Raw genomic sequence first — 26556 nt, forward strand, 5'->3', positions numbered from 1 at the left:
TCCCTTTCCTCACAGACTAAGGCCTTCCATCAGCCTTCAAGTCTCACTTAAGATACCCCTTCCTCCCGAAGCCTGGGTCTCAGTAGTTCTTTTAAATGCTCTCCACTCATTCTGTACTGGACCTTCTTGCCATTTATCACAATTATAATTCAGCGTTGTAGGACTATTTGATGAACACAGGCCGTGAGTGTGTTCATCAAATAGGGGCCACATATTTTTATGTGGGGACTGCTCTGTCTTGCTTGTCTTAGGGGCCACATATTTTTATGTGGGGACTGCTCTGTCTTGCTTGCCGTCATAGTGCCTGTGCCTTTCACAGCACATGACACATCAACAGTGTTCCACGTATATCTACTGAATGAGTCAATCCCCTGCCCTGCTCCCTCAAGAAAGCTTGCCATGTAATTGTTATCAGCATGTTAGCCTGCCTTAAAACATCAGCTGTCATAAAAAAAAAAAAAAAAAGAGAAGAGAATAAAAGACTAATTATCTGCTTTAAACTGTAAGCATTATGGTTGTACTCACTATACAGGGTGGTAGAGGGGACCAGGGGTGAGATAGAGGCAGGAGGGACAGGGGCAAATTCACGAAAGTAACAGGGTAAAGAGTGGACATGAGGTTTGGGGGGATCTCACGGAGGCAGAGCCTGCTGGGAGCAGTTCGTGGTGGAAACAATTTTCTCTCTCTTGGGACCCTCCCCTCCTCTCAGCCAAGAATGGGGCTCTGCGAGGAACTAGCAAGTTCTTAATCTCTCTAAACATCAGGATCCTTATTGATAAGAATAGTTAATAATGATAATACCTATTTCTCCAGTTGCTGCAAGGATCGAATGATAGTATGCATGAACCGCCTTAGCACAGCGCCTGGCACATTGTCGGTACTCAGTAGCCGGGACTGACTCATGGAAGATGATTTGGCCAGCCCATAGCACTCAGGTTTTCCCTCCGTGGCCATGTGGTCTGTTTCTTTCTCTCCAACCTGGTTTCCACTCAGGGCCCTCCAGGGAAGGTCAAAGTATATCTTGGAAGATCTTACTCACCCCCCCTCCCCATTCAATTCAAAGCTATTTCCCAAAGGATTCAAGAACCAAAAGCCTAGATGAAGAAGAAGAAGAAACCAGTTGGAGGGGACTGTCACGGAACCCGGGCAGCCAGAGGGTCAGATTGGGTTGTTCCTTAAAACCAGAGGGAAGCAGGCAGGGCCTCTTTCCCCATCCCAGTCCCTCTGTGGCAGGCTCTTTGGCTCTCAAGAAGATCCAGAGTTAAGTCACAGGACTGGGGAAGTCTAGCCCAGAGGAGGCCTTTACTGCCTGGTGTTGATTAATTAAGAAAACTGGCCTCTCTAATAACTGGAGGTGTTTTCAAAACCCCAGCCTGACCCAGGATTATTTTCCTATCCTTCCTTCTCCCTTGCAGACAAAGGACATGCAGACAAAGAGTACACAGGCCTGGGAGTTGTGAGACCTGGGTCTAGTGCTAGCTTTCCTACCTTGGACCTCGTTTTTCCCATCTTTAAAATGAGCATGGTACCCACGTGACCTCCAAGGACTCTTCCTGCCCCGCGCTTCTGTCCTCACATGGCCTTCTCCTCTGACTCTGGCCCTGACCCTCCTGTCCCCTCCTATAAGAACCCTTGCAGTTACATCAGGCCCACCCAGATATTCCAGGATAATCTCTCCATCTCAAGGTTCTTAACTCAGTCACATCTACAAAGTCCTGTATTTTACAATGTATGGTAATATATTCAGATTTTGGCTTTTCTTTCTTTTTTTTTTTTTGCAAGAGATGGGAGGTGGCTAATATTAAGCCTACCACAGCCCTTTGGGAGGGATCAACATTTAAAATAATCATACCCTTTAACCCAGCAATTGCATTTCCAGAATCTCTCTTACAGGTATAATAACCATACACATGTATAAAGATATATTTTCAAGAATGTCCATTGCATCAGAGTTCATAATTCTGAAACCTGAAAACAACCTGTCCTATTAGTAAGTCAGTAGAAATGTCATTAAATGAATTATGGAAATAGTCATATGTTAGAATATTCTAGAAAGGGTAGTATTCTAAGAATAATGAAGTATATTCATATATACTAATATGAAAAGGTCTGCAAGATACATCATAAAGTGAAAAGAGCAGAATGAAATACAAGCTGTATAATATGATCCCATTTTTTAAAAAGAATATAAACTTTCGTGGATATGTGCATGTAATTTCTGGATGGATACCAAAGAATCTGCTAGTGGTGGTGACTGCCTCTTGAGGTAGCCAGGGGATTTTTATCCTTCATTTTATACCTTTCTGATCTGCAATTTATTTATTTTACTAAAAGTGTGTATGACTTTTATAATTTAAAAGCCATATGTTCCAAATGAAATTCAGCACTTTGACCCAAAAAAGGGGTGGGAGTGAGGTCATAGCTCTGAGGTCATCTTTCATTAGCTAGGATTGGAGGTGCTCTAGGGAGAGGACCAGTCTCCTCTTCCTGGAACTTCAGCTCCCATCCGCCTCCTGCCCCCAGCCCCTTCCTGCTAAAGGAACGAAGAACAGAGGACAGATAGCATCCAGCTGTGGAGCTTTGCTGTCACACAGACCTGGGTGTGCCTCTGAGTGCTACCACTGACCAGCTTTGTGGTCTTGGGCAAGACGTAACCTCAGTAAGCGTCCGCATGAAATAGTGATAATGCCACTTACTTCATAGCGTCGCTGTGGGGATTAAAGCTAGATATGTTAAGTCCAGCACAAGGCTTAGCACTTAGTGACTTGTAGTTGTTATTATGAATAAGCCCAGCTTAGAGAAGGGGGCACAATCCAGAGAAGAGACTTCGGTTTGGTTCAGTGCACACGTCTTGAGTGTCTTACTGTCTCCTGTCATCAGCATCGAAGGTTCCAGGATTACTATGGAGAGACTGGGCTTCCAAGGGCCCCCCAGTGTGGTGGGAGAGGTCATCACCTAAATAAGTAGCTCCCACACAAAGTAGTATTTATCTCGTGTGTATGGCATGGCGGTAATATTGAGAGCAATTATCTCTATTTCGGTTAAGAGCAGGTGTTGTGAGGGCCTCAAAACATCTTGTCAGAATTTCCTTGGGTCACTGTAAGGGCTGGAAATGTTCTATAGTCTGATCAGGATGGCAGTCACAAGAGTATACATATGTAGAAATTCGTTGTTCCTCACACATCATTCTAACATTGTGCACGATTCTTTATGAAGTGCTGCCTCGATAAATTATGCATTCAAAAATTTAGGATTTTTTTTCCCTTCGACCAAAAGCCAGAGTTATTAACCTGAGTTTCCCTGAAATTCAGTGCAAAGTGGTGTGTGTAGGTAGGTGTGTGCATCTTTTCTGGGGCAAGTGTTCACAATATTTGTCAGATTCTTAAAAAGATGTGGGACTCCTAAATAATTAAAAATTACCAGTGAGCCCCTTCCCCAAAAAGGAGACTGCTCACCAGTGCTTTTTCTGGGAGTTGGCTAAAGGTGGGGCCGCTCTGAGCAGGCCAGGCTTTTCTGGGCAGGCCAGGTTTTCTGGGCATGCAGGACATGAGATGGAGAGGCACAAACATATTTATTGGACTTGTCGCAAAACAAACAACGACATTTTTCTTTGGGGAGCAAAATGCAGGTAATTATCACCAGTCGGTCTTTGGCTCAACTATAAAAAGGCGTGGCTTTCTATTGGCCCAGCACTTTGGTCTGTAGCCAATCCTGAGGCACGCCTCTGCCCACACCCCCTTCCTTCGGATTCCCCATCCCCATCCTACAGGAGGGCCTCTGTGGCGGGGAGGTGGCTTAGCCTCTTGTCCCACCTGATAAACCGGAAGGAACCTTAACCTACGTTCTGGATTCCTTTGGAGCCCCTCATCCAGGCCCTGCTTGCAAACCAGAATTTCCAGTGTGGTTGCGTTGGCAGAAAGTTAATGAACAGCGGAGGAGGCCTGGGCGCCCGCTCCGTGAATCTGCCCAAGGGGGCAGAGCAAGGCGCCTGATCTTCAGCCTCTCCTTAGAATGAGGTAGATGGGAGGGACTGAGCACACAGAGTCAGCAAAGCAACTGGCCCAGGGCCACACAGCTACAAAGTGAGTTGAGATTCACACCTAGGCTGTCTGGTTCAGGGCCCATTCTTTTATGTTGCACAGGGCCTGGCATACATCTAATAAGCACTAAATATATGTAAGCAACAAATATATTTAGGGGCTGGGGTCTCAGTTTCCAGATTCCTACCTCATGGAGCTTTCCTCCTCATTGCTGGCATACCTAACTCAGGAGGGTGTGAGAATTCCCCGCTGGGACTCAGACCGCATCATCCACGAAGTAGTGTTCAGGCCCCCTTGGCAACAATGTGCCTGTGTCCCGGGGGGCCTGACAAATGGGCCTGGAGAACTGAGAAGGTCCTGAGTGCACAGGCATCCGTGCAAGAGCCTCCCCCATGTAGCGAAGTCTCCGGCCATTCTGAACCCCGAACCAGCTGTGGGAGCGTCCCGTGGGAGGAATGGCCAGTGCAAATGTTGTGTGCCCAGGAGGCCACACGGATCCCCCCACTATCAACCCGGAGTCTCCCAAGTCCTAGCACGGGTGGAGGATGTCTCAGTGCTGTTGAAGGAGGCGGGGCCACAAGGACACGACACAGAGGCCAAGGGGACAAGGTTCAGGCTCCTGCCCTGAGTCAATGAAAGAAGCTCTCTTTAAGGAGGTTTGCGTGATGTCCCGCCATGTAACTTTCTGCGTGGAATAAAGATTTTTGCCTTCAACTCTCATGTCAAAACAAAAAAAAAAAATTGAAAGCCACTGATCTCACTCTTCATTTTCATTGCACATATTGGGGAAACTGAGACCCAGATGGGAAGGACCTGTCTCAGGTCCCAATATGTTAGTGGCAGAATGGAGACTAGAACATACACGTCCTGACTTTTTCATACCAACCTCTTAGATATCAAAGTCCAAGATGGGTTAATATTTTTTTAAATCCTAAAGGGAAAATAGAGGCTAAGTTTGTCCCTCATTTTCAAGTTGACTGTTCCCACTTTACAATCAGTCTTCCCCCTGGCCGCAAAGTTCATTGTGCCTCTGCCCTCCCCGTTTTCATGTACCAGATGCTATGGGTCCCGACAAATGCAGGGGATGGATGAGCTCACTATAGTCCACTGATCCACCTCCTGAGGTTGCTGGCCTGAGCGGTGACTCAGACCAGAGGGTGGCAAGGAAGGAGGAAGAGACCACAGTAAAAGCTTTGAGGACCTGCTCAAATCCCAGCTTAGCTACTTATTATCTGCCTGACCTTGAACAAGTCACCAGGCCTCCCAGAGTCTCATGTCATCAGCTGTAAAACTAGGATAACTTTCTGTGCCTCGTGGGACTGCTGTAAGGCTTAGAGGTTCATATATGTAAAGAACCTGCAACATAGAAGTTGTGCAACATGTATTATTACTTGTATTATTATTTTAACTATAGCCGGGTTTCGATAAGATCTGAAGTCTTTTCCACGCCTTAAGTGCATTAGGCTCTCTGCACTCCTGACCCAAGCCAAGCGATGCTATGCTTCTACATGTGAGCTCACGGTGAGCTCTGTCCTCCATAGGAATTTGAAACCTTCTACCCATAGGCAGATATTCTGATGAGAGAATCCCACAAACCCAGTGTGATCAGCCTGCTGGCTCCACTATTTCATGGCAGACAAGTTAGTTAGTCTTCTTGAGCCTCAGTTTTCTCATCTCTGAAATAAGAAGTAGAGCCGAACGGTGAGCAGCAAGTGGGATGATGTGTGTGAAATCTTTAGTGTTCTGGCTCATCCTTAATAAGTGGCCAGAAAAATAATTTGCCCTAAAGTCAGCCCTTTCTGCCCAGAAAGAAAGCACGGTGGGAGAGAAAAGTGCTGGATCAGGATTCAAGTGACTTTGAGGGATGTACTGAATCTGCCACAGATGCACACAGTGATGTGGGCATGGCCTTGCCCCTATCTGTGCCTCAGTTTCCCCATCTGCAAACCAAGGGGGTTGGATCAGTTGAGCCTTTCCAGCTTTAACTCAGAAGGAGGACTGATGAGAAGGTTGTGTGGCCGCCCCAGTGTGGTCTCTGGACAGCCCCAGTCTTCTCAGCCACACCATGCAGAGCAGGACCAGGAAGAGATCTGGGAAAAAGGCTCTGGCCTCCTCAAACCACCGCATTGGTTAAGAGAGCTGCTGTGGGGACACACAATCCCAGCTTGAAGTTTTGTCTTACCCTCTGTGTGGCCTTGGGAAAGTCACTTCACCTCTCTGAGCCTCGGTTTCTTCATCTGTAAAATGGGACTTAAAATGGCACCCAGAGTAAGGCATAATGCCCACATGAGCCAATACCCACAAAGTGCTTAGCACACGCAGGCTGAAGTCAGTAATATTGTGTCGTTTTAACAGTTGTTATTGGCGACAGTTAGTGTGGACTCCATCACCAGGCATGGTGCTCTTCTTAGAGCCAGTCTGAGTGTAGCTGTGTTCATTCCAAGCATTATTTCTGATGACGATAAAGCACTTTATGAAGACAGCAGTCATCCTGGGGACCCGTCTAGAGAAGGGTAGGCTGGCCTCTGCATGTCGACTGTCCAGATTCCCATGATTCCAGGTCAGCCTGAAGATGGTGACAACCATCTATCCTTTCTCACCCTGCCCAGAATACCAGTTCTGCAAGGCTGGAAAGGACTGCAAGCTACCTCTTGCCCAGCCCTTTTACCTGGAATGGGAATGCCAGGAGAAGCGACCTACCCAAATCTCATGGCATGTTATTAGACCGAGGACCACAAGGCAGTCTGTGTAGCATCACAAAGAGTGTCTGCATTGGATTCTTGGCTTCTTGACCTACGGACTGAGCATCCTCACTGCACTTCGGTTATCTGAAAAATGGGGACACTAATAGAACCTGCTTCCCAGGGTTGCTGCAAAGATTAAAAGAGCATGCATGTAACGTATAGCAAGCCCTCTATAAATAGCATTCGTATTACTCATGTCTCTGTTCTGTGTTCCTCCTCCAGGGCTCTTTCCACAGTGGAAATACATAGTGCATTGACTTTTGGATTTTCTTTCAGCGGTGCTGCTTTGTGGAGCAGTGCAGGGGGTCTGGGGTGCCAGTCTGGAAACCTGAGGGGGGCCCTGGCTCTGCCTCTCTGTTGCTCTGGCCCTCAATTTCTTCCTTTATAACAACACCATCCAATAGAAATATAATGTGAGCCACATATATAATTTTAAATTGCTTGGTAGTCACTTTATAAAAAGTAAAAAAAAAATAGAGAAAATTAATGTTAATAACATTTTATTTAACCCGTGTATCCAAGATATTAACATTTCAACATGCCACCAATACCAAAAATTGTTAATGAGATATTTTACACTTTTTTTTTTTCTTACTAAGTTTGAAATCTGGATAGTTTTCAACCTGGGGCGATTGTGGCAATTGTCTGGGATGGTTTTGTTTGTCACAAGGTGGGATAAGTAGTGCAGGTGTGTGTGAGCATCTAGTGGGTAGAATCCTGGGACACTGCTAGACATCCTACAAATACATAGGACAGCCCCCACGACAAGGAATTATCCAGCCTGAAATGTTAACAGGACCTGCCTTACGTGTACAGTATAGCACGGTTCAGATTAGCCAAGTTCTCAATAGCCACATGCATCTGGGACACTGTGGCTCTATAACATGCATCTGGGACACTGTGGCTCTATAACATGCACATGGGACACTGTGGCTCTATAACATAAAACATGTAGGCGTGCACTAAGAAAAGCCAAGTTTTTAGGAATTGGGGTTTTGATATATTTGTTTTTCTGCTCATCCTGGAATGATTGGCTAAATGAGATGTGGCTGGTTCACCAGTGCCTGGATGGCTAAGGACAGAGCCCATCTGTCCCAACTGGTCAGACTCTTCCAAAGCTGCCCGCCCTCCCTGGGAGACTGAGCCTATGACAGACAGTGAACCCTGTTGTTCTTTGCTGGGGAGACAGTGCTGCAGGCCCTGATACCTGCCTGACAGGGCTATTGTGACTCAGGGAGAAAGGGGCTTTGTCAGGACAGCAGCGAGGAGCCTGCAGTTCAATGGGGCCCTTTATGTCTGCACTCCCAGGATGCACTGGATGGCAGCGCTGGGGAGGCCCTCCCCTTCTAGAACAAATGGGGAGCCTGGGAGAGAGAGGATGGAAGGCCCTCCAGTAGATCCCAGCCCCCCTCCCCATACACACACCTTAGCCCACGGCTCTAAAACATGAAATTCTCCTAACTCTGAAAAGCCCTGTCTCAAAGCACAGGGGCGACTCAGTACTGCCCCTTAACTCTGGGCATGAGGGCCCAGCCCTGTATCCAAAAGTGTAGCAGCTCCACAAATCACAAACGTGCAAAACTGAATGTGTGAACACATGTGTGTGTCTCTCTCTCAGGATCTGGGCTCAGCTCTGGCACAATGCATGTATCCGCAACATAATTTAAAAAGGCCCGGCCAGAGGGACACACTCTACCTCTCTTGTCTTCTGTTTCTCCTGTTACACAACAGTTAACACATATTTTCCGTGACCCCCCTTTTTTTTCTTGGTAATTTGGAAAGCACCCATCTCTAGAAAGTTGATCCCATTTCCCCCCCATTAATATATCAGGCGCTTAAGGGACAGGAACTAAGTCGGACTCATTTTGGCTTCCAATCACTTCATTTTCTTCTTTCATTCAATTTACCAAGCTTCTGCCATCCATTCATTCCACAAATAGTACCATTTACTGGACACCTACTACGTGCTTGCTGTATGCTAGTGCCCAGCACAGATCAGACCTATGCTGAATGAATGAACAAGGCAGGGAGGCAGGCAGGAAGTAAAAACCCTGGTCCTTGATCCACGCCCCCCCCCCAACACACGCACAAACACCCCTCCCGCTGGCCCCTGGCCCCTGGCCAGAGAGAGCCCCATCTGGTAGCAATGCCTCTTCCACTCCCCACGTTCCCACCTTGACCAGAAATTTGCCCTCTTCTCTCCGACCATCCTGGTGCTCTTCAGCTTTGGCACTGGGGAGGGAACTGGGTGCCAGTCCCGACCTCGCAGAGGGGTGGCGCTTAGGACCCGCCCACCTCCTCATCGTCTGCCTGGGGCATGGGGCGGTGACTCCCTCGCGGGGAGTGGGGCAGCCTCCGCGCCCCGAGAGGGCGTGCGCCCCTCTTCGGGCAGCTGGAGCGCTGAGCCCCCGGCCCTTGGAGTTGCCCAAGACGCCAGTGACTCCTCCCCGGCGACCTTCCCCCTCTGGGGCGCGTCATTTTCCCCACCCCTAGGTCCCGACCCCGGCAGCTTCTCACACGCCCGCCACGCCAAGTCTCGGTCACCTGCTCCGGAGCCGGGTAGCCGGGGGCGCCGTCCACGCGCGCGTCGGTGCGTGTGCCCAGAGCCCCATGGAGTCGCCCGCCAGCAATGCCAGCTGCGAGAACGGTGCGTGAGGGCAGGGAGGGGACCGGGGGACTGCTGAGCCTTTCCTTCCCCGTAACTCCTTTCCTTCGCATCCTCTCCTATCAGAGGTTTGGGGGAGTGGGGGCGGAGGTTCAGCACGAGTTGTCCCCCACCTAGTTCTCAGGCCTGTCTTGGGAAGGAGCGGGATTCTGGCTGACTTCCCCCCATTTGGGGAGCTGGGGAGCTGAGGGGCAATAATGGGAGAAAGGGGGCCAAACAGGAAGGGAGGGGGCTGCGGCGGGCATTACTGTTTGCAGCAGGTCGACTTAAAGGTTGGGGGATCCCGGATTTCTTTTTTATATATTGTTGCTTCAGATTTTAGTACCTGCCCAGGTCTGGCTGTCTCCCTGGGGCCCACCAAAGGCAGAGAGGGGCACCCCTAAACCACACAGGCTGTTTAGAAAAAGGCGTCAAAGAACAACCGGGAAAAGGATAAGGAAAGACTCCCCGCTTCTTTCCCCTGACTTCTTACCATGAACGGGGCAGTGGACTCGGCCTGAAATGCTTATCCCACTTAATCCTTCACACAGCTCTTGTAGACAAGTAGACATCGTTATCCTTCTGTCTCCATTCTGTTGGTATTCTGAGAAACTGAGGCTCTGAAAAGTCTGATAACTTGCTTAAGGAAATGGAATATACAGAATTTGGCTCTTGGATTTGAAAACCTGACTCCTACCACAGTGCTCAACTCCATTTTCTTGCTTCTTCTGGGTATTGCCGCCCGTGGGATTTTCCCGTTGCTCTAACTTCTCTCCTCTAACGAAGCTTTCGAAGCTGGACTGTCGGGTGTTGGCTGGCTTCGGTTTCCTGACCAACGAGGTGGTTCGTTTTCAGCCTTGCCTTCCCCTGGGGAAGAATGTTCCCCTGTCGCAGCATGTTCCGGAAGAGAAGCGGGAATCATCCAGCACAAGACTCATTTGTCAGATAACATCCTCCTCAGACCTGGGTTTCCTCCAGCCATCAGCCTTCTCTTTTTCTTTTTATCCCTATGGGAGAACTTGACTCCATGGAGGGTGCTGTGCTGTTGGGTACTCAGGCCTCCCCAAAACAGCCAAACCCCCTTTGGTTCCACCTGCTGGAGAAGCACCTCCAGGAGGGCAGGGGACAGGCACGGAGTGGGCGTGACCTTCTCCTTGCCAGTCACCCTCCTTGGCTCACACCTTGCCAGGCTCTGGCTCACTTCCTGAGCTCAGGGAACTCCCCAGACTTGATCTTGTCCTAGATGAAGAACAGGAGCGAACAGTCAGAACGAGTTTTCTCGATTGTGACACCCGTGTCAGAAAGAGAGATCTCCCACTGCAAAAGACACATAGGTGTCCCTTGGTGGGTTCAGAACCAGCTGCCATTGGGTTTTTGTGTGACACGAGCCAATCCTTCCCCTTCTCGGGGCCTCAGTTTCCCCAGCTGAAAGTAAGAGAGTTAGATGGGCTGCCCTTCTGAGGCCTCGCTCTGCCATCCCAGGCTTCTGTGCTGTGGAAGAAAAGTCAGCATTGCACTTACTTAGTTCCACCAAGATGCCGCTCTGTGCTCTGGGTATGCCACAGCCAGGGCTGCCTGACCTTGGGCTTTGGGACCCTTTCATTGCAGGCCTAGAGTTCTAGCTTGGTCCAAGGAACGGTGCCCGGCCCAGGCTTGCATCTTTGGAACAGGAGCTGGATCTTTATGATACACAATTCAGAAAAGACCTACTACCGCCAGAGGCCACAAATCCAAGTGCCTCAGGGGCTGAGCATGTAACAAACATGATTCGTGGGAGCTGAGTATGGACCCTGGGGCATCACAGAGAGCATATCCTGTGTGTGTGTGAGTGGGTTGCGGGGGGTCAACACTGCTCGGTGGTGCCACTTGTTGCATTGGGGAGGTATACCCAGTAAGGGAACTGAAAGCTGAATTTTCGGGGGAAATCTCCTGATTTTTGAATGTTGGTAACAAAATCATATTTTAAAATAGCCCTCAAGCGGCCTAATGAAACCCCGCCCTCTTTGCCCACTGTTTTGTGAGGCGTGTATGGTGGTTAAGACCATGAGCTTTGGCGTCAGATGGGCTTGGGGTCCAACTCTGGCTTCACCACTTACCACCAATGCAGCCTTGGGCAGCTTACTGAACTTCTCAGGGTCCCAGTTCCTTCAGCTAAAACCCTGGACATGGTCACTGTGCCCTTTCCATGGCAGGAAGGCCCACAGAGGGCCCAGAGAGGGGGCCATGTGAGTGCTGGCCCTGGAGGATTGCTGGTTCTGCCTTGTGCTGTGTCCTTAAACTCAGGCACCTTAGTTGTTCTGACTGAGGGTCGGCCCCTCACGTCCAACTCTGTCCCATTGTCCTTGGTATTTGTGCCAGAAGGGAAACCATCGTGGGCTGGCTCTGGAGCATGAGGGCTGATTCAGATTCTCACAGACTGTAGGACTTGGAAAGCAAAGTAAAGACAGATTCTGCATGGGGTGACAGGGACACACATCCCTCTGAGGCCGGAAGATAGGCCCCAGCCACTGACCAGGAGCACCAGAGGTCTTAGAAATAAGTCCTGTGAATGGTCAGTTCTAACAAACCAGACACTCAGATTTAATCATCCTCCAGCCTAGAAAGGGCTGTGGACTCTCTAACCTCATGGTCTCCTGTTACCTGTCAGCGGTCTTCATCATGGCTGGAGTTAGGGATGCGTAAGTGGAGAAGCCTCTGCGATCCTGAGCTGTTGGAGGCCGCATGCCCAGAGGCTGGGAAGGGGTTCCCATGGAAGGTGGGAGGGTGGGTTCAGTGGCACCTAAGAGCTCGTGCGGCATCAGTGTAGCTGAGAGGTTCCGTGCTAGAGTTCTGGAGTCAGACAGCAACCTGACCTCTCATGGCCTCCATTTCCATATCTTTGAAGTGGGATTTAAGGGCAGCACTGATCTGACAGGTGGTTGTAAACAGTGGATGAGTTCATGCAAATAAAGCCCTAGCTTGGAGTAAGCACTCAGTGAATGTTAACTGTTATTTTTAGGTGGGGGTCCAGTGTGTGGATGGAGCCCCCCACCCCCAGGAGCTGAAGCATGGGGTCTGAAACAGTGCTCAATTCTAATATTTTTAAAGTGTGCAAATGTCCCCAGCGTGACTCTCTCGCCGTGGTCTTCCCGTCTAGGTTCCCTGATTACCCTATACTGCTCCTCCCAACAAGTCCTGTGCCAGATCGTCGGTGACCTCAGCTCCCAAGTGCCCAGCAATGTCACCTCTAACGGCTGGCAGGGGAAGTTCATGCAGAAGTACAGCTTCTACATCGGCCTGGGTCTGGCCTTCCTTTCCAGCTTCCTCATCGGCAGCAGCGTCATCCTCAAGAAGAAAGGCCTCCTGCGACTGGTGGCCTCAGGGGCCACCCGGGCTGGTAGGCTCCTGGGGAGTGGGTGGGGGTGAGGCGCTGGTCAGCTGAGCCCTCAGCCAGCCCTGTGAACCTCCCTTCACAGGGGCCACAGCAGCAGTTGGAGAGTCTTGCCTAGATGGGCACAAGGCTCATTGTCAACCCCACTGGGATCCGGTCCACCAACAGGAGACCTTCCTTTATAATCCAGGATATCCTGAGAACGCCATGATCAGTTAATTGGGGTGAAGATAGGGAACAGTCTCAGGGCCGAGAATGAGAAACTCCAGGTCTGCTGGTTTTATTTCTAACCAATCGTGTCATCGTAGGCAAGTCACAAATTCTCATGAAATGGGAATACAAATGCTTCTGCCCGAAATAGCATCAGGCCCTAGTGCGCCCTCACTCACTATCAGATTGAGCCTTATAGGCTACAGAAGAATTTCTGAGTCTCTGTCCACAGAGGTTTGCTTGCTTGGAAAATAAGATGTATATCCATGACACAATTCTTGAGGAATAGAATCACGTGTAAAAGAATTCATTCTTTGATTATCATTCACTGCGCACCTGCTGTGTGCCAGATGCTATGCTACACATCGTGGGAGAGACAAGCAAGTCAATAGGCAGTCGTTCCATAGCATGTTAAGGTCTGTCGTGTGGAAACTAGAAAGCTAAGGCAATATTTTGAAGGGGGGCGTCAAGCCCAAGCTTGGGCAGAGGGTAGGGAGCTTTTCTGTAGAGGCGATCTGGAAGCTGAGACCTAAATAATGAAGAGGTAGCAAGGTAAAGGGGGAAAGAGGTGGACATACTGTTCCAGGCAGAAAGAACAGCATGTGCAAAGACTCAGACATGAGAGAGCATGATATTAGTTCAGGATGGCTGGAGCAAGAAATGGGGTTGGGGCCAGGTCATGATGGGTCTTGCAAACCGGGTTCCAGAGTTTGAATGCAGTTGTAAGTGACTGAAAGGCCTTAGGCAGGGGAGTGACATAGTCCAATTTATGATCTGGGAAGATCCCTGAGTGTAGAATGGATTAGGGGACAAGACTGGAGGCCAGGATACCAATTAGAGGAGAGAGACAATTGAACTTTGGGCCTGGGAAAGAGCAGTGGGAATGGGGACAAGCGGTGGAGTCCAGAGATAGCTTTTGAAGGTGGAACATAACAGGGTTTGGTGTTGACTGGCTCCAAGGGGAGGGTGAAAACACGAGTCAAGGATGACACAGCTTTCTGACTTGAGCAACTGGGGAGATGAGGGCGCTGTTTTCTGAGATGAATAATGCAGGAGGAGTAGTTTTATGAGAAGATGATGTGTTCAAGTTTGGACATGTTCAATTTAATTTTCTGAGATTTCAACCCTTAAGAGTAAGATGCTCTTAACCTTTATGGGAGATTTTAACTCCTTTAAAAATCTAAAAACCTTATAAAAGATTGGAATTCACAAAAAATGACATACAATTTTCAGATTTTCACAGAACTGTCTAAAACCTATTCCATCATCATCATCATCATCATCATCATCATCATCATTGCTACTGTTATTGAGGACGGATTAGGCCCAGGCTGAGTCCACTATGTGAACAAAGCAGACACAATTTCTGGCTTCATGGAGCTTCCAATTTAGTGGGAGGGAGGCCAGAAAATAAATAGAATAATTCACATGATAAATGATGCATCATGAAGGAGAAGAACTGAGTGTGATGAAAAAGAACCCCAAGGGGGAATGATAGAAGGGGTCAGGGAGGCAGGTCTCAGGGGCAGCAACATTCAAGCCAAGCCCCCTAGAGTGAGTGTAGGTTCAGACACATATCATTATGGAGACTATTCCAGACATGGAAAAACGCATGTAAAAGGCTCGGGGCTGAAAAGACCTCATTCTTTTTGAAGAGCTGAAAGAAAGCCCGAATGGCCAGATTATAGTAACAAGAGTGGCAGGAGATGCCTTTTGAGAGGTGAGCAGGGTCGAAACCATGAACAGATCTGTTAAGGATTCTGGTCTTTATCCCGAGAGTAATTGGAAGGCATTGGCCAGCTCTAAACTGAGGAATGACATAATCTGATGTACATTCTTAAAAGACCTCTGTCTGCTATGAAAGGAATGGATTATAAAAGAACGAGAGGAAGCCAAAAGAACCAAAGGAGGCTACTGCCTCAACCCAGGCCAGAGGTGATAGTGCCTTGGCGCTGGGTGGTGGCAGTGGAGTGGACACATGTGAGACACTTTTTGGAGACAGAATGAGCAGAGTGGACTGCCTGCAGAAGGTGGAGGAGTGGGAGGAGGCAAGGGTGATCCCCTGGTTTCTGGCTTAAGCAACCAGATACATGGAGGTGCCAGTTACTGAGTTTCATTAAGTGGGTGGATGCAGAGCATTTAAAATCAAGAGTTCCATTTAGAACATAGTTTGAGATGCCTGTGAGAGATCCAAGGCATGTCAAATAAGCAACTGGATCTACATCTGGGCTCAGAAGGGTCAGGGTGCATATATGAAGTAGGGATACCAGCTCAGAGATGACCTCTCCCAGGAGCAAGCCTAGAGGACTAACCACAACTAACATATATGGAACCCTTAGGGACGATGGAGTAGAGATAGAGACAGGAGAGGTACCTGAGAAGGTATGGCCAAGCTCTAACTTTGTGTTCATTTCTTTCTACAGTGGACGGAGGCTATGGCTACCTGAAAGATACAATGTGGTGGGCTGGCTTTCTCACCAGTAAGTGGGGATCTTTGCTGCTAACGACAGTGACCTATTGATGGCAAAGGCAGAGATAAAAGGAGGGGTGGATGGGGCATTTCTGGCTCTATTGTGCACTGTATGAATCTGAAGCCCAGATTCCTAAGAGGAAAACTTTGACAGTCTTTGCTGGTAGAACATTTTACCTGTATCTCAAATCACTTTCTCTACCCAAAGTCAGTCTTTCATTCATGAAGCATCTATCCCAGAGAGGTTTATACAGAGCTGGTAATAATAAAGGTGGAATTTCTCAACTTCCCCTGAAATATGGGGAGATAGCACTGCCCGTTGGAGTCTCTTGGATTTCTGTATAGTAGAAGCCAATTTCCCCATTCCACAGGCAATTCGTTGACTCACTTAGAACATGGCTGGTTTGCCACTTAAGGTTTGCTCAAGTTTGCACATTCGCACATTTCCTCCCACTTTCTACGTATCCTCTCTGGCTTTCAAACGTGAATTCTTTTGGATGGAAAATGAGCCGGCTTTCCATTTATAATCCCTCAAGTCAGGTTTTGATTCCAGTCTTAGCCAGAGCTATCCTATTCATCACCTGCTTTCAAAAGGCAGACCTAGATCATTCTCCACCAGCAGAGACAGAAAATGCACTTGCAGGAATCTGCAAACTGGAAACTCAAATGGAGAGAAATTAGGCCCTTTGAGAATGTCTGACTCTCTAACCACCTGCCTGTCAGTCTAGATTATCCATAGTTCTGATGGATAAAATAACTCTATGGACCAATTGGTACATGGAGAATCGATAACTGTAACCATTTCTTTATTTGAAAATTAATATTTTCTAGAGCTTAACCTTAAAGATACAGACCAAATATCGACAGTCTCTGAGACATACTTAACTATGCCTGGACTAGAAGCCAGGAGACTTCTAGAACAACATGGTATCTACTCACAGCCATGCCATGTGACCATGAACTATTGGCCTAGCTTCCCCATCTTTAAAATGGGAGGATTTGATTAGGATGGACTGGGCCTGACCTTCTGATCAGATTCTCCAGGGAGAGAGCATAAGGATCAAGATTTAAAGGAATGCTGGTCTGGGATTCTGTGAATGGTCGAACACTGAGTAAAGCCATCTCTACCCAGATTCACTTGGGCTAGAGATGGGGCATCAGAGTCACACTAATCTCTTTTCTCTCTTAATTTTCTAGTGGCTGCTGGAGAAATTGCCAACTTTGGGGCCTACGCATTTGCTCCTGCGACAGTCATCACACCTCTGGGAGCTCTGAGTGTCCTCATAAGGTTATTGTCACCTCTTTTGCTGTATCTGGCTCTTTCCTAGTTTTAGTTTGTTGAGGTCTGGAACTTCCAAGTGGGATCAACCACCACTTGCAATCAGGGACCCGGGTTGGTCCCAGCTCCCAGAAAGAGGTAGTGTGCTGTTCAGAGCTCTGGCTCCTTGGATTGTTTGTTGCCGGTTGCTCTAACATCCATCCCCTCAGCTGACCATGCAATGGAGGGGCAGGCTGAGCCGGTTGGAAGGGCTTCCACTGTCACCAGGACTAATGTCTTATGTCAGGGTTTTAGTGCCTCAGTAGGAGAAATGTACAAGTTAAAAGCTCGAGTCCTAAATTAACACTCCAAGTCCTCCTCACCTTAGCTCTGCCACTTAGTCGTTACCATGTGCAAGTCACTTCACCACCTTAAGCGGCAGTTTGCCCGTCTGCTAAGTGGGGGTGCTAATGACGCCTACCCAAAGGCATTGCTGTTACCATGTGCAAGTCACTTCACCACGTTAAGCGGCAGTTTGCCCGTCTGCTAAATGGGGGTGCTAATGACGCCTACCCAAAGGCATTGCTGCAAGGGCTACATGAGAGAATGCCCGGAGGAGCGCAGTCAGCACTGGCACTGAAGAATAGCCGTGGCTAGCATCCGGAGGGCTTCCTGTGTGCTAAAGTCCTAAATGTATTCCGTGTTACCTCACTTAGTCCTGGCCGCACCCCTACAGACTAGAAAGTAGGGGAGACGTGAGGCTGAGAGAGGTTAAGCAGCTTGGCCAATGTTGCCCAGGTCCCAAGAGGTGAGGCCAGGATTCTCACCCAGGCATTCTGATGTCGTAGTCCAGTTCCTTAACCACTATGCCCTGTTGCCTCATGAACGTTTGATGGTTTTAAAAATAGCCGATACTAAATGCGTGTTTTCCCTTGCCCCATTCCTCCCCAGCTACAAACATAGCTCCTCTATGGGGGTCCTGAAGCCCCATTTGAAGCTGGCTCTAAATGGCTCCAGCCAGCCATACTCAGTACCCTTAATTTCCTCTGTTTCGTTTTACCATCTTGATGACAATTTTGCAACATTTATGCAGACGAAAAACAAACAAACAAACAAACAGAGCCGTGACTCACATGACAGTTCGCTGATGCAGCGGTGATGCCATTATTGTATCGCTGATTAGTTTACAAATTCCCACCCATGGGAAATTGGGAGAGGTGAGAATCCTCCAGGGTGTGACCTCTGCCTAAGCTAATGCCACCAGACTCTCTCGAACGGGCCTTGTGGGGTAAAATGTTTTGAGTAGTTTTAGCGGAGAGACGGGGGACATCCAGAGGAGCTTGGACAACAGTCTCCTCTCTTATACCTCTGACGAGGACTTTCGAGGCTCATTGGGTCCTAGGTCAGCCAACAGATTTTTACCCTAAACTAATACCACTTTAGTAAGGAACCAGAGGTGTGCCCCAGCAGTCATACCTGTCTTGCTCAATTTCCCTCCCTTCTTCCCTCATCTCTGCTGGTTTGTCTAGATGTGAGAGGAATGAAAATCACATCACCAAGGGACAGGAGGGAACCGGAGGTATTTTTTCCCAGAAAAGAGGAGACTCAGGAGAAGTCACAGGAATCTCTGCAGTGAGGGTAGAGGGAAAACCACAGGCTTTATAATGAGACAGAATAGGACCCAAATCCTGGCTCTGTGACTAACCAGTCATGTGATCTTGCTGAGTTATTTTAACTCCCGTGAGACTCAGTCTTCTCATCTATAAAATGGAAATAGTATATCTTACTTCTCAAAGAGTTGTGAGATGGTAGCCAGATAATATGTGGAAAGTTCCCATTGTAATACTTTGTACGTAATGTATCCCCTAGACACAGTGCCTATAATTGTCACTGTGGCTGTTTGTATTGGCATATGCAAGTGAAAAAAGGAATAGATTTGTTCTGTATGGCTCAAGAATAGAAATGGGAGAGTGAGTAGAAATTATCATATTTTTGGTGAATAATTAGAATGCACCTATAATGTATTAATTTGCCTCGTGAAGGGGTGAGCTGCTTGCCACCAGAGGTATACAAGCCGAGGCTGAAAGCCTTCTGTTTGCAACGTTAGGAGCAAATGCCCTCATTGGGTAGGAAGTTAGACAAGAGTGCTTTGAAGGGCTCTTCCAACTCTCCTGTTTGGGGATATTTTAGTCTCTAAAATGAAAGAAATTCACATGTATGTATGTCACCAGTTCCTCCAGCGCACACTGGAACCCTCCCGTATGTAGATTTCTATTTCAAACTGTTTTGGAAGGTCCAGGAAAGCTTCCACGGGAGCGAGTGGTGAGTCTTGACCTGTGGCTGTCCGTGAGCATTTGCTCAGCCTGCGTTTCGTCTCCCATTTCCCCTTGCAGCGCCATCCTTTCCTCCTATTTCCTGGGAGAGAGTCTGAACCTGCTGGGAAAGCTGGGCTGTGTCATCTGTGTGACTGGCAGCACAGTGATGGTGATACACGCCCCCGAGGAAGAGAAGGTCACCACTGTCGTTGAGATGGCTGCCAAGATGAAAGACACAGGTAGGCTCCAAGCCCCGGGTGAGCAGGAAAGCACTGGGGGATGAAGCATGCGATGGGTTTGGAGCATCTCAGGTGCTGCCACCTGGAGGAGAAGACAGGCTAAGGAAAAAGGGGCTGGTTCCGAGACCGGTTTACAGGCTTCCCGCCTGATATATACCGATGCCACTTAGTGAGCTTTTATTATGTGCCAGGCACTGTTCTAAATGCTTTATATGCACTGTCTTAGTCAGTTCGGGCTGCTGTAACAGAATATCGTAGACTGGGTATAAACAACAGACATTTATTTCTCTGAGTTCTCGAGGCTGGGAAGCCCATGATCAAGGTGCCAGCAGATTCTGTGTCTGGGAAGGGCCTGCTTCTTGCTTCACAGAGAGCCATCTTCTGTGTCCCGCATGGTGGAGGGGGCGATGGAGCTCTCTGGGGTCCCTTTTATTAATGTATTAGTCCCATTCATGAGGGCTCTACTCTCATTCCTAATCACCTCCCAAAGGCCTCTCCCGACACCATCCCATTGGGGATTAGGTTTAAGCATGTGAATTTTGGGGGGACGTGTTTAGTCTTACAGCACGCACTACCTCATTTAATCTTACAAAGAAAGCTCCGTGAGGAGGGTCTTATTATTAGCCCCATCTTACAAATGAGGAAACTGTGGCCTTTGGGTTCACCTGTGTCCCTCCTCTCCTGAAGGGTACATCGTGTTTGCCGTGCTTCTGCTGGTGTTCTGCCTCATCCTCATCTTCGTCATCGCCCCGCGTTACGGACAGAGGAATATCCTCGTCTACATCGTCATCTGCTCTGTGATCGGCGCCTTCTCCGTGTCTGCTGTCAAGGGCCTGGGCATCACCATTAAGAACTTCTTCCAGGGGATGCCGGTCGTGCGGCACCCCCTCCCCTACATCCTGTCCCTCATCCTGGCGCTTTCGCTCAGCACTCAGGTCAACTTCCTCAACAGGGCGCTGGACATTTTCAATACCTCCCTGGTGTTCCCCATCTACTACGTGTTCTTCACCACGATCGTGGTCACCTCCTCCATCATCCTCTTCAAGGAGTGGTACAGCATGTCCACTGTGGATGTTGTGGGCACCCTCTCTGGCTTCGTCACGATCATCCTGGGTGTGTTCATGCTCCATGCTTTCAAAGACCTGAACATCAGCCATACCAGTTTGCCCCACATGCACAAAAACCCACCCCCCACCCCTGCCCCAGAGCCCACTGTCATTAGACTAGAAGACAAGAATGTCCTTGTGGACAATATAGAACTCTCCAGGACCCCATCGCCAGAAGAAAAGCCCAAAGTATTTATAACCCATTCATAAAGCTTGGAATAAGTGAGTTAGAGGATGGGGCCTGGGGTACAGCCTGGCTTCTCGATTTCAGAGTCCCCTGGTTATTTGAGCACAACTGTTATCAACAGGCTCTCTTTTCTGAGACATTCATTTATACCTCATTGCAGTTTCCAGGAGAAAAATCCCTCCCTAGGGAGTGGTGGTGGCAGGACTTCCTGGAAACACAGCCTCGGTGACCAAATACCCTACTCACACAGGTCCCCTGGACCTCCTTTCCCACTCGTTTCCTCGGTGCTGTCTCTGTGTTGTTGGGAAGAAGACAGAGTTTGACCGTTGAATGTAGCACAGTCTCAGAACTTCCCTGGATGTTAGTCGTCAGGAAATTCTTAGCACTCGTTCCTTAGCCCAAGGATGAAGCGAAGCTGGCTCCCTGAGGCCCGGAGAGCCGTTCGCCATGCCTCGCCATCCAGAGGCCACAGAGACGTGACTAGTGAAAAAACATCTTGCTGGTTTTGCCACGAGCTCCTCGGAGACAGAAGCAGGACCTCAGCTGACCTTCTTACTGTGAAAGCCACCTGATGTCTCAGGAAAACATTTCGGCCAGCCCCTTTCCCCGAGCACCCCCGCCCAGAGGTCAGCATCTGTTCCTGGTCACTCCATGCCCACACCCGCCCCTGCCCTCTCTACATACATCCTAAGGAACCAGTCACTGAGACATTCAGGCGATTATCTCAGAACTCAAAACAAGGTGACAACAACCACAACAGAAGATGCTCTGCGGCTAAGCTCTGCCGGCTCAACGCAGTGTTTCATTTTGCCTCAGGATGGAAAGAGACTAGCAGTCGCACTGCTCTTAAAAGCTCCCTGTCAAGCTAGAACTTGGAAGAATGGACTTTCCTTTCCTCAAGGAGTAAACCAAAGTATGATTCGGGGAGGTGGGGAGAGTTACAAGAAAAGTCAGAATTTGGCAGGTAGCAGCCACACTCTCTCTGGAAACGGGCTAACTTTTGTGTTTACCCTGGTGCCTAACCAAGACCCCCGGTAGAGAGGGCTCTGGGTCATTTCTGGGCTCCAGCCTCAGAGGTTTGGCCAGTGGGCCCAGTTTTGAACTTCAGTGACCAAGTGGGGTGTAGGCTTGGCAGGGGTGCATTCTGTCTGTTGACCAGATCGCCATTTAGTCCCCAGCTCCACTGATGCACTGCCCACCCTGGGAAGCAGCGTGTCATCATGCTTCCAACACCACCTGCTTTGGGGACTGCCTTTGGTCCCCTCACATCTGGCCAGTGGTATTCAAAAAGCAAGAGCAGCTGGAAAGAGATAAAATTGAAACCCTTCCCTCCCTGCCTTCTTTCTGGCTGACGGAGAGTGGGAGTTGGTATAGGACCGATGAAAGGGAAGTAGGGAGCCAGTGTCTCTGTAGAGAGACCTGAAACTCAGCCCCCAAGCTGGTGCAGTGCCTCGCAGTGTAACCCCATACCTGCGCCCTGTGTTTACATCCTATGCCCTAAGCGCAGCCAAGCCCGGGCCAAACTCCTGCTGGCCTTGGAGTGCCAAAGGCTCAGCTGACCAACAGGCTGGTGTCCTGCATCTCCAGCCTCAAATCTTTATTTTTTAATGAATGTGGATCTGTCTGTAACTAAAATCAATGCAACATGTTGGATCTTGAGGATGGCAGTGATCTGCAGGGTGGAGAATAAAGACCTTCAAGTGTGTTTACTTTATACTTGCGTCTTAGCCTTCCTTGGACCCGGAACAATTATACTGGCTCCTCTAGTGTGGGAAGCCAGTCCCCAATCTCTGGAGGGTTGTGGCTTCCAAGGAAGTCCCTACAGTGGTTTTCACAGCCCTCGCTAGAGTAGGAAAGGCCGTTTTGAGAACAAAGTCCATAGAAGATGCTCACCCCTTGTTAATGGCTGAGCCCTCAGTAGAAGCCTGGCACAGTGCTAAGAGTTTCACGTGAATTCTCTCTTTAAGTCCTCAGAAATCCCCAAGGCAGATATATCTCCATTTGATATATGAGGAAAGGGTCTCGGGGAAGTTTAGTAATCACGCAGGAAGAGTTGAAGTTGCTGTCTGGCTCTGAGCCTACAGTCTTAACCACCATGCAGTATCTCTCCAAAGACTAAATTTGTCCCCAATTGCTTAGTCTGATATTAATTACCCTGTTCATTTGTTCTTGTCATCTGTGCTGTTCCCCCATGAGAGCTGGCTTAGTTCTGTTCCTCATAGTACAGGGCGCCCATGAAGGCCCTGACGGGTATCCTGAGCACATAGTTGGCACGAATAAAAACATTTAGTGAATGAAGGACAACGCCATTTCCACTAGTCTTTCTTTGCCCAAACTCTCATGGGGGCCAGCTCTCAACCCAGGACAGATCCTAATAGAACCCCAGCATGTTACGCATAGCAACTCTAAAAGTGATGCAGTCAGCAGTTTCTGAGTGCCTAGCCCCTGCAGACACAGCTGGGCACTTTCACACAGAACCCTTCACTAATAATGATCATGACACCTGTGAGGTAGGTATCGGTCCCACTTGTATGGTAAAAGGAGACTCAGAGGTCTGGAACTTACTCTTTTTCACACATCTAGTAAGCCGCAGAGCCAGATTTGAACTCAGGTCTGTCCAACCAGGCTCTGTGTCTTATGCTACTGACCGATCTGTGACCATCAACCCAGAGACTGGCCAAAAGATGGATCCAATGTAGCTGGATTAGATGACAGTGTTAGGCTGACAGGGGTGTTTGGGTCGGGGCTGATTTCATAAGCAGGCATTTTAGTAGTCAGGGCATTTGTGTTTGATGCCTTTGATGCCCTTAGACAGACTCATCACTGTGAAGTTGGAAACGTATAGTCAGACATCACGGAGCCCTCCCAGGGCTTTTGGGAAGATTAAGCAGCGCTCAGTGTCTAGCACGTGTTAAGGACTCAGTAAATGTTACCTGCTATCATGGTTCTTAAGATTCCATCTCTCTTAGAGATCCTCAAAACTGAAGTGGGGATCAGATGAGAGAATGAGGGCGGGACCCTTTTCTCGGACTGGGACGCAGTAATGGATGTGAGCGGTTATCACATAGGGCTCTGGAGTAGAACAGCACACCCACCCCCAGTCCCGCCTCTGCACCTGCCCACCGAGCCCCACAGACCTGGGGCAAGTCCTCCCCTCTCTGAAGTGCGTGATCACTAGCAGCAAGGTGAGGCGGAGACAGAGAGTCTCATCTGTCTCCTAAACACGTATCAGGGAATCCCAGGATCAACAAGACCAGCCCATGTCCAAATGCAAAGACAAACAGCCCCTTTGACTGGTCCTGGGGAAACTCAGGCTTCTGTCTATATAGCTCAAGGTCTTCCACTATGGCCTACTGATAGTCATTGTGGACACGCTTCTTCAAAGAGTCCTCGTGTGACAGATCCTCTCCAGGCTGAGCAATAGGAGGTTAAAACAAACAAGTGTTGCCAAACTGGACATTTCAAATTACAATTTATTTTAATTAAATACAAATAAGGAAAAAAGGCACTATTGCCCATTCAAGTATTTTGCATAGATGTACAATATTGTAAACAATTAATAGGTGGACGAGAAAGAAGAGGATCTGTTTTCAATGAAAAATCTCCCAAATAAAAGAAAATTCACATTGCCCTGGATCCCAGACACATACATACACACAGCGGATGGTGTGAGAAGATGCGGGGAAGGGTAACTTCAGGGGCGCTTGGCGTGGATTCTGCAGAACCCCTCTTAGCACCTTTCCAGTCGGCACCCCCTTGGCTGTCACGGGTGTCCAGCAGAGCTGTTACACACGCATTTAACATAATCGCTGACTTTAGAACTGATGCCCAATTTTAAATAGGTAAGTCTCGCATCCCCTCTGCCAAATAACAAATTTGGGCTTAAGTAAAGGGAGGCTTTAATTCAAAAGGATTATTGCAAGAGATGGCAAGGGACCAGTGCATTTAGGGAGAAGGGGCTACTGCAATGCTTTAAGGTCTGCAAGCATCTCAGAGCTGGGGCAGAAAGGAGCTTTTCTTTTATAGGGAGAAGGAAAGAAGGCTAAAAAGAACCCAGGGCGAGCAGGTAGTTATGACTGGGAGCCTGGAGCCTGGGTTAAATCTCCCACTGAGACAGGGAGCCAGACGCTATCTCCCCTTGAGGTCCCCTGAGGTTTACATATCAGAGATGACTTCCAGGCTCTGAGGAAAAAAACATTTCCAGGGTTATAAAATTGGCAGGCTAAATTAGCTTTCAAAAAAATTTATATCCATCTCCATCTGAACAAAGGTCTGGTTAACTCCATCCAACATGCCTCTTTTTTTTTTTCCATCAGACTCTGAACCTGAACTGGGACCCACCCTCGGCCTGAGCCAACATACATCCCCTGCCCAAAAAGGATGAGCACAAAGGCGGTCCCTGAGCGCGCTTCTTTCTAGCCAGGTTCACTTCTTCCTACAAAAGAAAAGGCCCCCGCGTTCTGACCGTGGGACGCTGGCAGCAGCAGCTGTCTGAGCATGCTCCCTGTTGCCACAGCCCCTTCCCCTACTGCAGTGTTCCCTGTCCCAGTCTTGCAGATTATAATCCTTTTGCATAAAGTCCCTCCTTCCTTAAGTCCATATTTATTTTTGTCACCTCAAAGCAGCACATGGGCACAGGAGGGAAGAGGGGGCACCTCAATGCCGGTCTTGCTCCGAGGCCTCGGCCTTACCGGACTGGCGATGCCCGGTTCCCTGAACAGAGCCGGGAGTGAAAATAGTAAATAGGACCGGGTGCCAAAGTCTCTTATCGAATTTTAAAAATCCAACCATCTTCCAGTTCACAGTACAGTTTTATGGGATCGAGGGGAGGTGGTGATGGAAAACACAAACAACAAGAAAGCAACGGCCTGGGGCTCTCCCCGGAATGGCTCCGGGAGGGCAGATCTCCTGTTTGGAAGGCTCAGGTCGCCACGATGGTGGTGGCATCTTCCCTGTAGAGCCTTCCGTCTCCGGCTGTGAGGGAGAAAAGCTGGACAAGCCACAGGACCGGCTGTGGAGCATGGGATTGGCTTCAAGGGTGACTTTGTGTGGGGGGTTTGTTTTCGCCTTTCCTTTTCTGGGACCTGGCCTTGAGACCCGGGGCCTTTGGAGTAGCACACGTAAATGGCAAGCTGTCCCCTGACTTAATCGGGCAGCAGAGAAGGTGGAGATCAGCTATGGGGGGCGGGGGAACAACCAGGGCCCGTGTCGGGGAGACAGGGGCGTGAATATCGCTACTACCTGAGGGAAGAGAACCTCATTTTCCTGAGATCTTTCTAATCCACCCCATGTGTGTCCCCAGGTGTAGCTCCCAAATCTCCCCCTTGTCTACAAACCCAAGAACATCTATTGAGCACCCACTGTGTGCAGAGAACTGGGGTGGCGGTTGCGGAGCGAAAGCTCAAGCCTCTTCCTTACACTGAGGTTTTCGAGAGCAAACAAGTGCTCACAGAAGGAAGTGGGGAGCCCCCAGCCACACGGCACCTTTCTGGGGGGCGGGGGGGGCGTGAGAGACAGCCCTAGAGAACATTCCAGTGACAAGCCGTCCATGTCACTAGAGCACCGCACGACCCTCCTTCTCGGCTCCAGTGGGGGACAGGACCCACGCCTGTGGCATCCCCCAACTGCTCTGAGCTCTCCTTCCATGAGGGCCAGATGGGGGCAGTGACCGGAGGAGAGAACACAAGGAAGTGGCCCGTGAACAGCCTGGGCAGCCCCAGCTCAGACCGTGCTCCAGCACGGCTGCTGACCACTGCTTCTCTAGGGACCTCCAGACAGACGCAGGTCTGCTCCCTGCGCAGATGGCAACGGGCCTGCCTCAAGTCACTGACCAGACCTAGGGACAGGCTGAGGTTTCTCTTTCTAGGGTGTCTACTCCCTGGGACATATGCTGCTGTCCCTGGGGGCCTTACTTAGATTTAGATCAAGGAGTCAGGGGAAGACCCTCACCCTGCTGAGTTCGCGAAACACAAC

The 26556-nt window shown here is 49.1% G+C and overlaps 1 protein-coding gene across 1 annotated transcript; it reads left to right on the top strand.

Moving 5' to 3' along the window:
* Nucleotides 1-9247: 9247 nt before the first annotated feature.
* Nucleotides 9248-22297, top strand: NIPAL4 (NIPA like domain containing 4). The gene is made up of 6 exons (XM_015585202.2): nt 9248-9431; nt 12565-12804; nt 15432-15488; nt 16676-16766; nt 19130-19290; nt 19978-22297. The coding sequence occupies exons 1-6, from the start codon at nt 9395-9397 to the stop codon at nt 20604-20606; spliced, it is 1215 nt and encodes a 404-aa protein (XP_015440688.1). The 5' UTR covers nt 9248-9394; the 3' UTR covers nt 20607-22297.
* Nucleotides 22298-26556: the final 4259 nt, after the last annotated feature.

Source organism: Pteropus alecto, unplaced genomic scaffold, assembly GCF_000325575.1.
Source record: "Pteropus alecto unplaced genomic scaffold, ASM32557v1 scaffold40, whole genome shotgun sequence".
NCBI lineage: Eukaryota > Metazoa > Chordata > Mammalia > Chiroptera > Pteropodidae > Pteropus > Pteropus alecto.

What these genes read in the sequence shown, in the direction of transcription:
- NIPAL4 (XM_015585202.2), top strand. Translation starts at nt 9,395, where the DNA reads ATGGAGTCGCCCGCCAGCAATGCCAGCTGCGAGAACG. An exon ending in CTCAGGGGCCACCCGGGCTG is followed by an intron (nt 12,805 to 15,431) that starts GTAGGCTCCTGG and finishes TTCTTTCTACAG; the next exon opens with TGGACGGAGGCTATGGCTAC. An exon ending in TGCCAAGATGAAAGACACAG is followed by an intron (nt 19,291 to 19,977) that starts GTAGGCTCCAAG and finishes CCTCTCCTGAAG; the next exon opens with GGTACATCGTGTTTGCCGTG.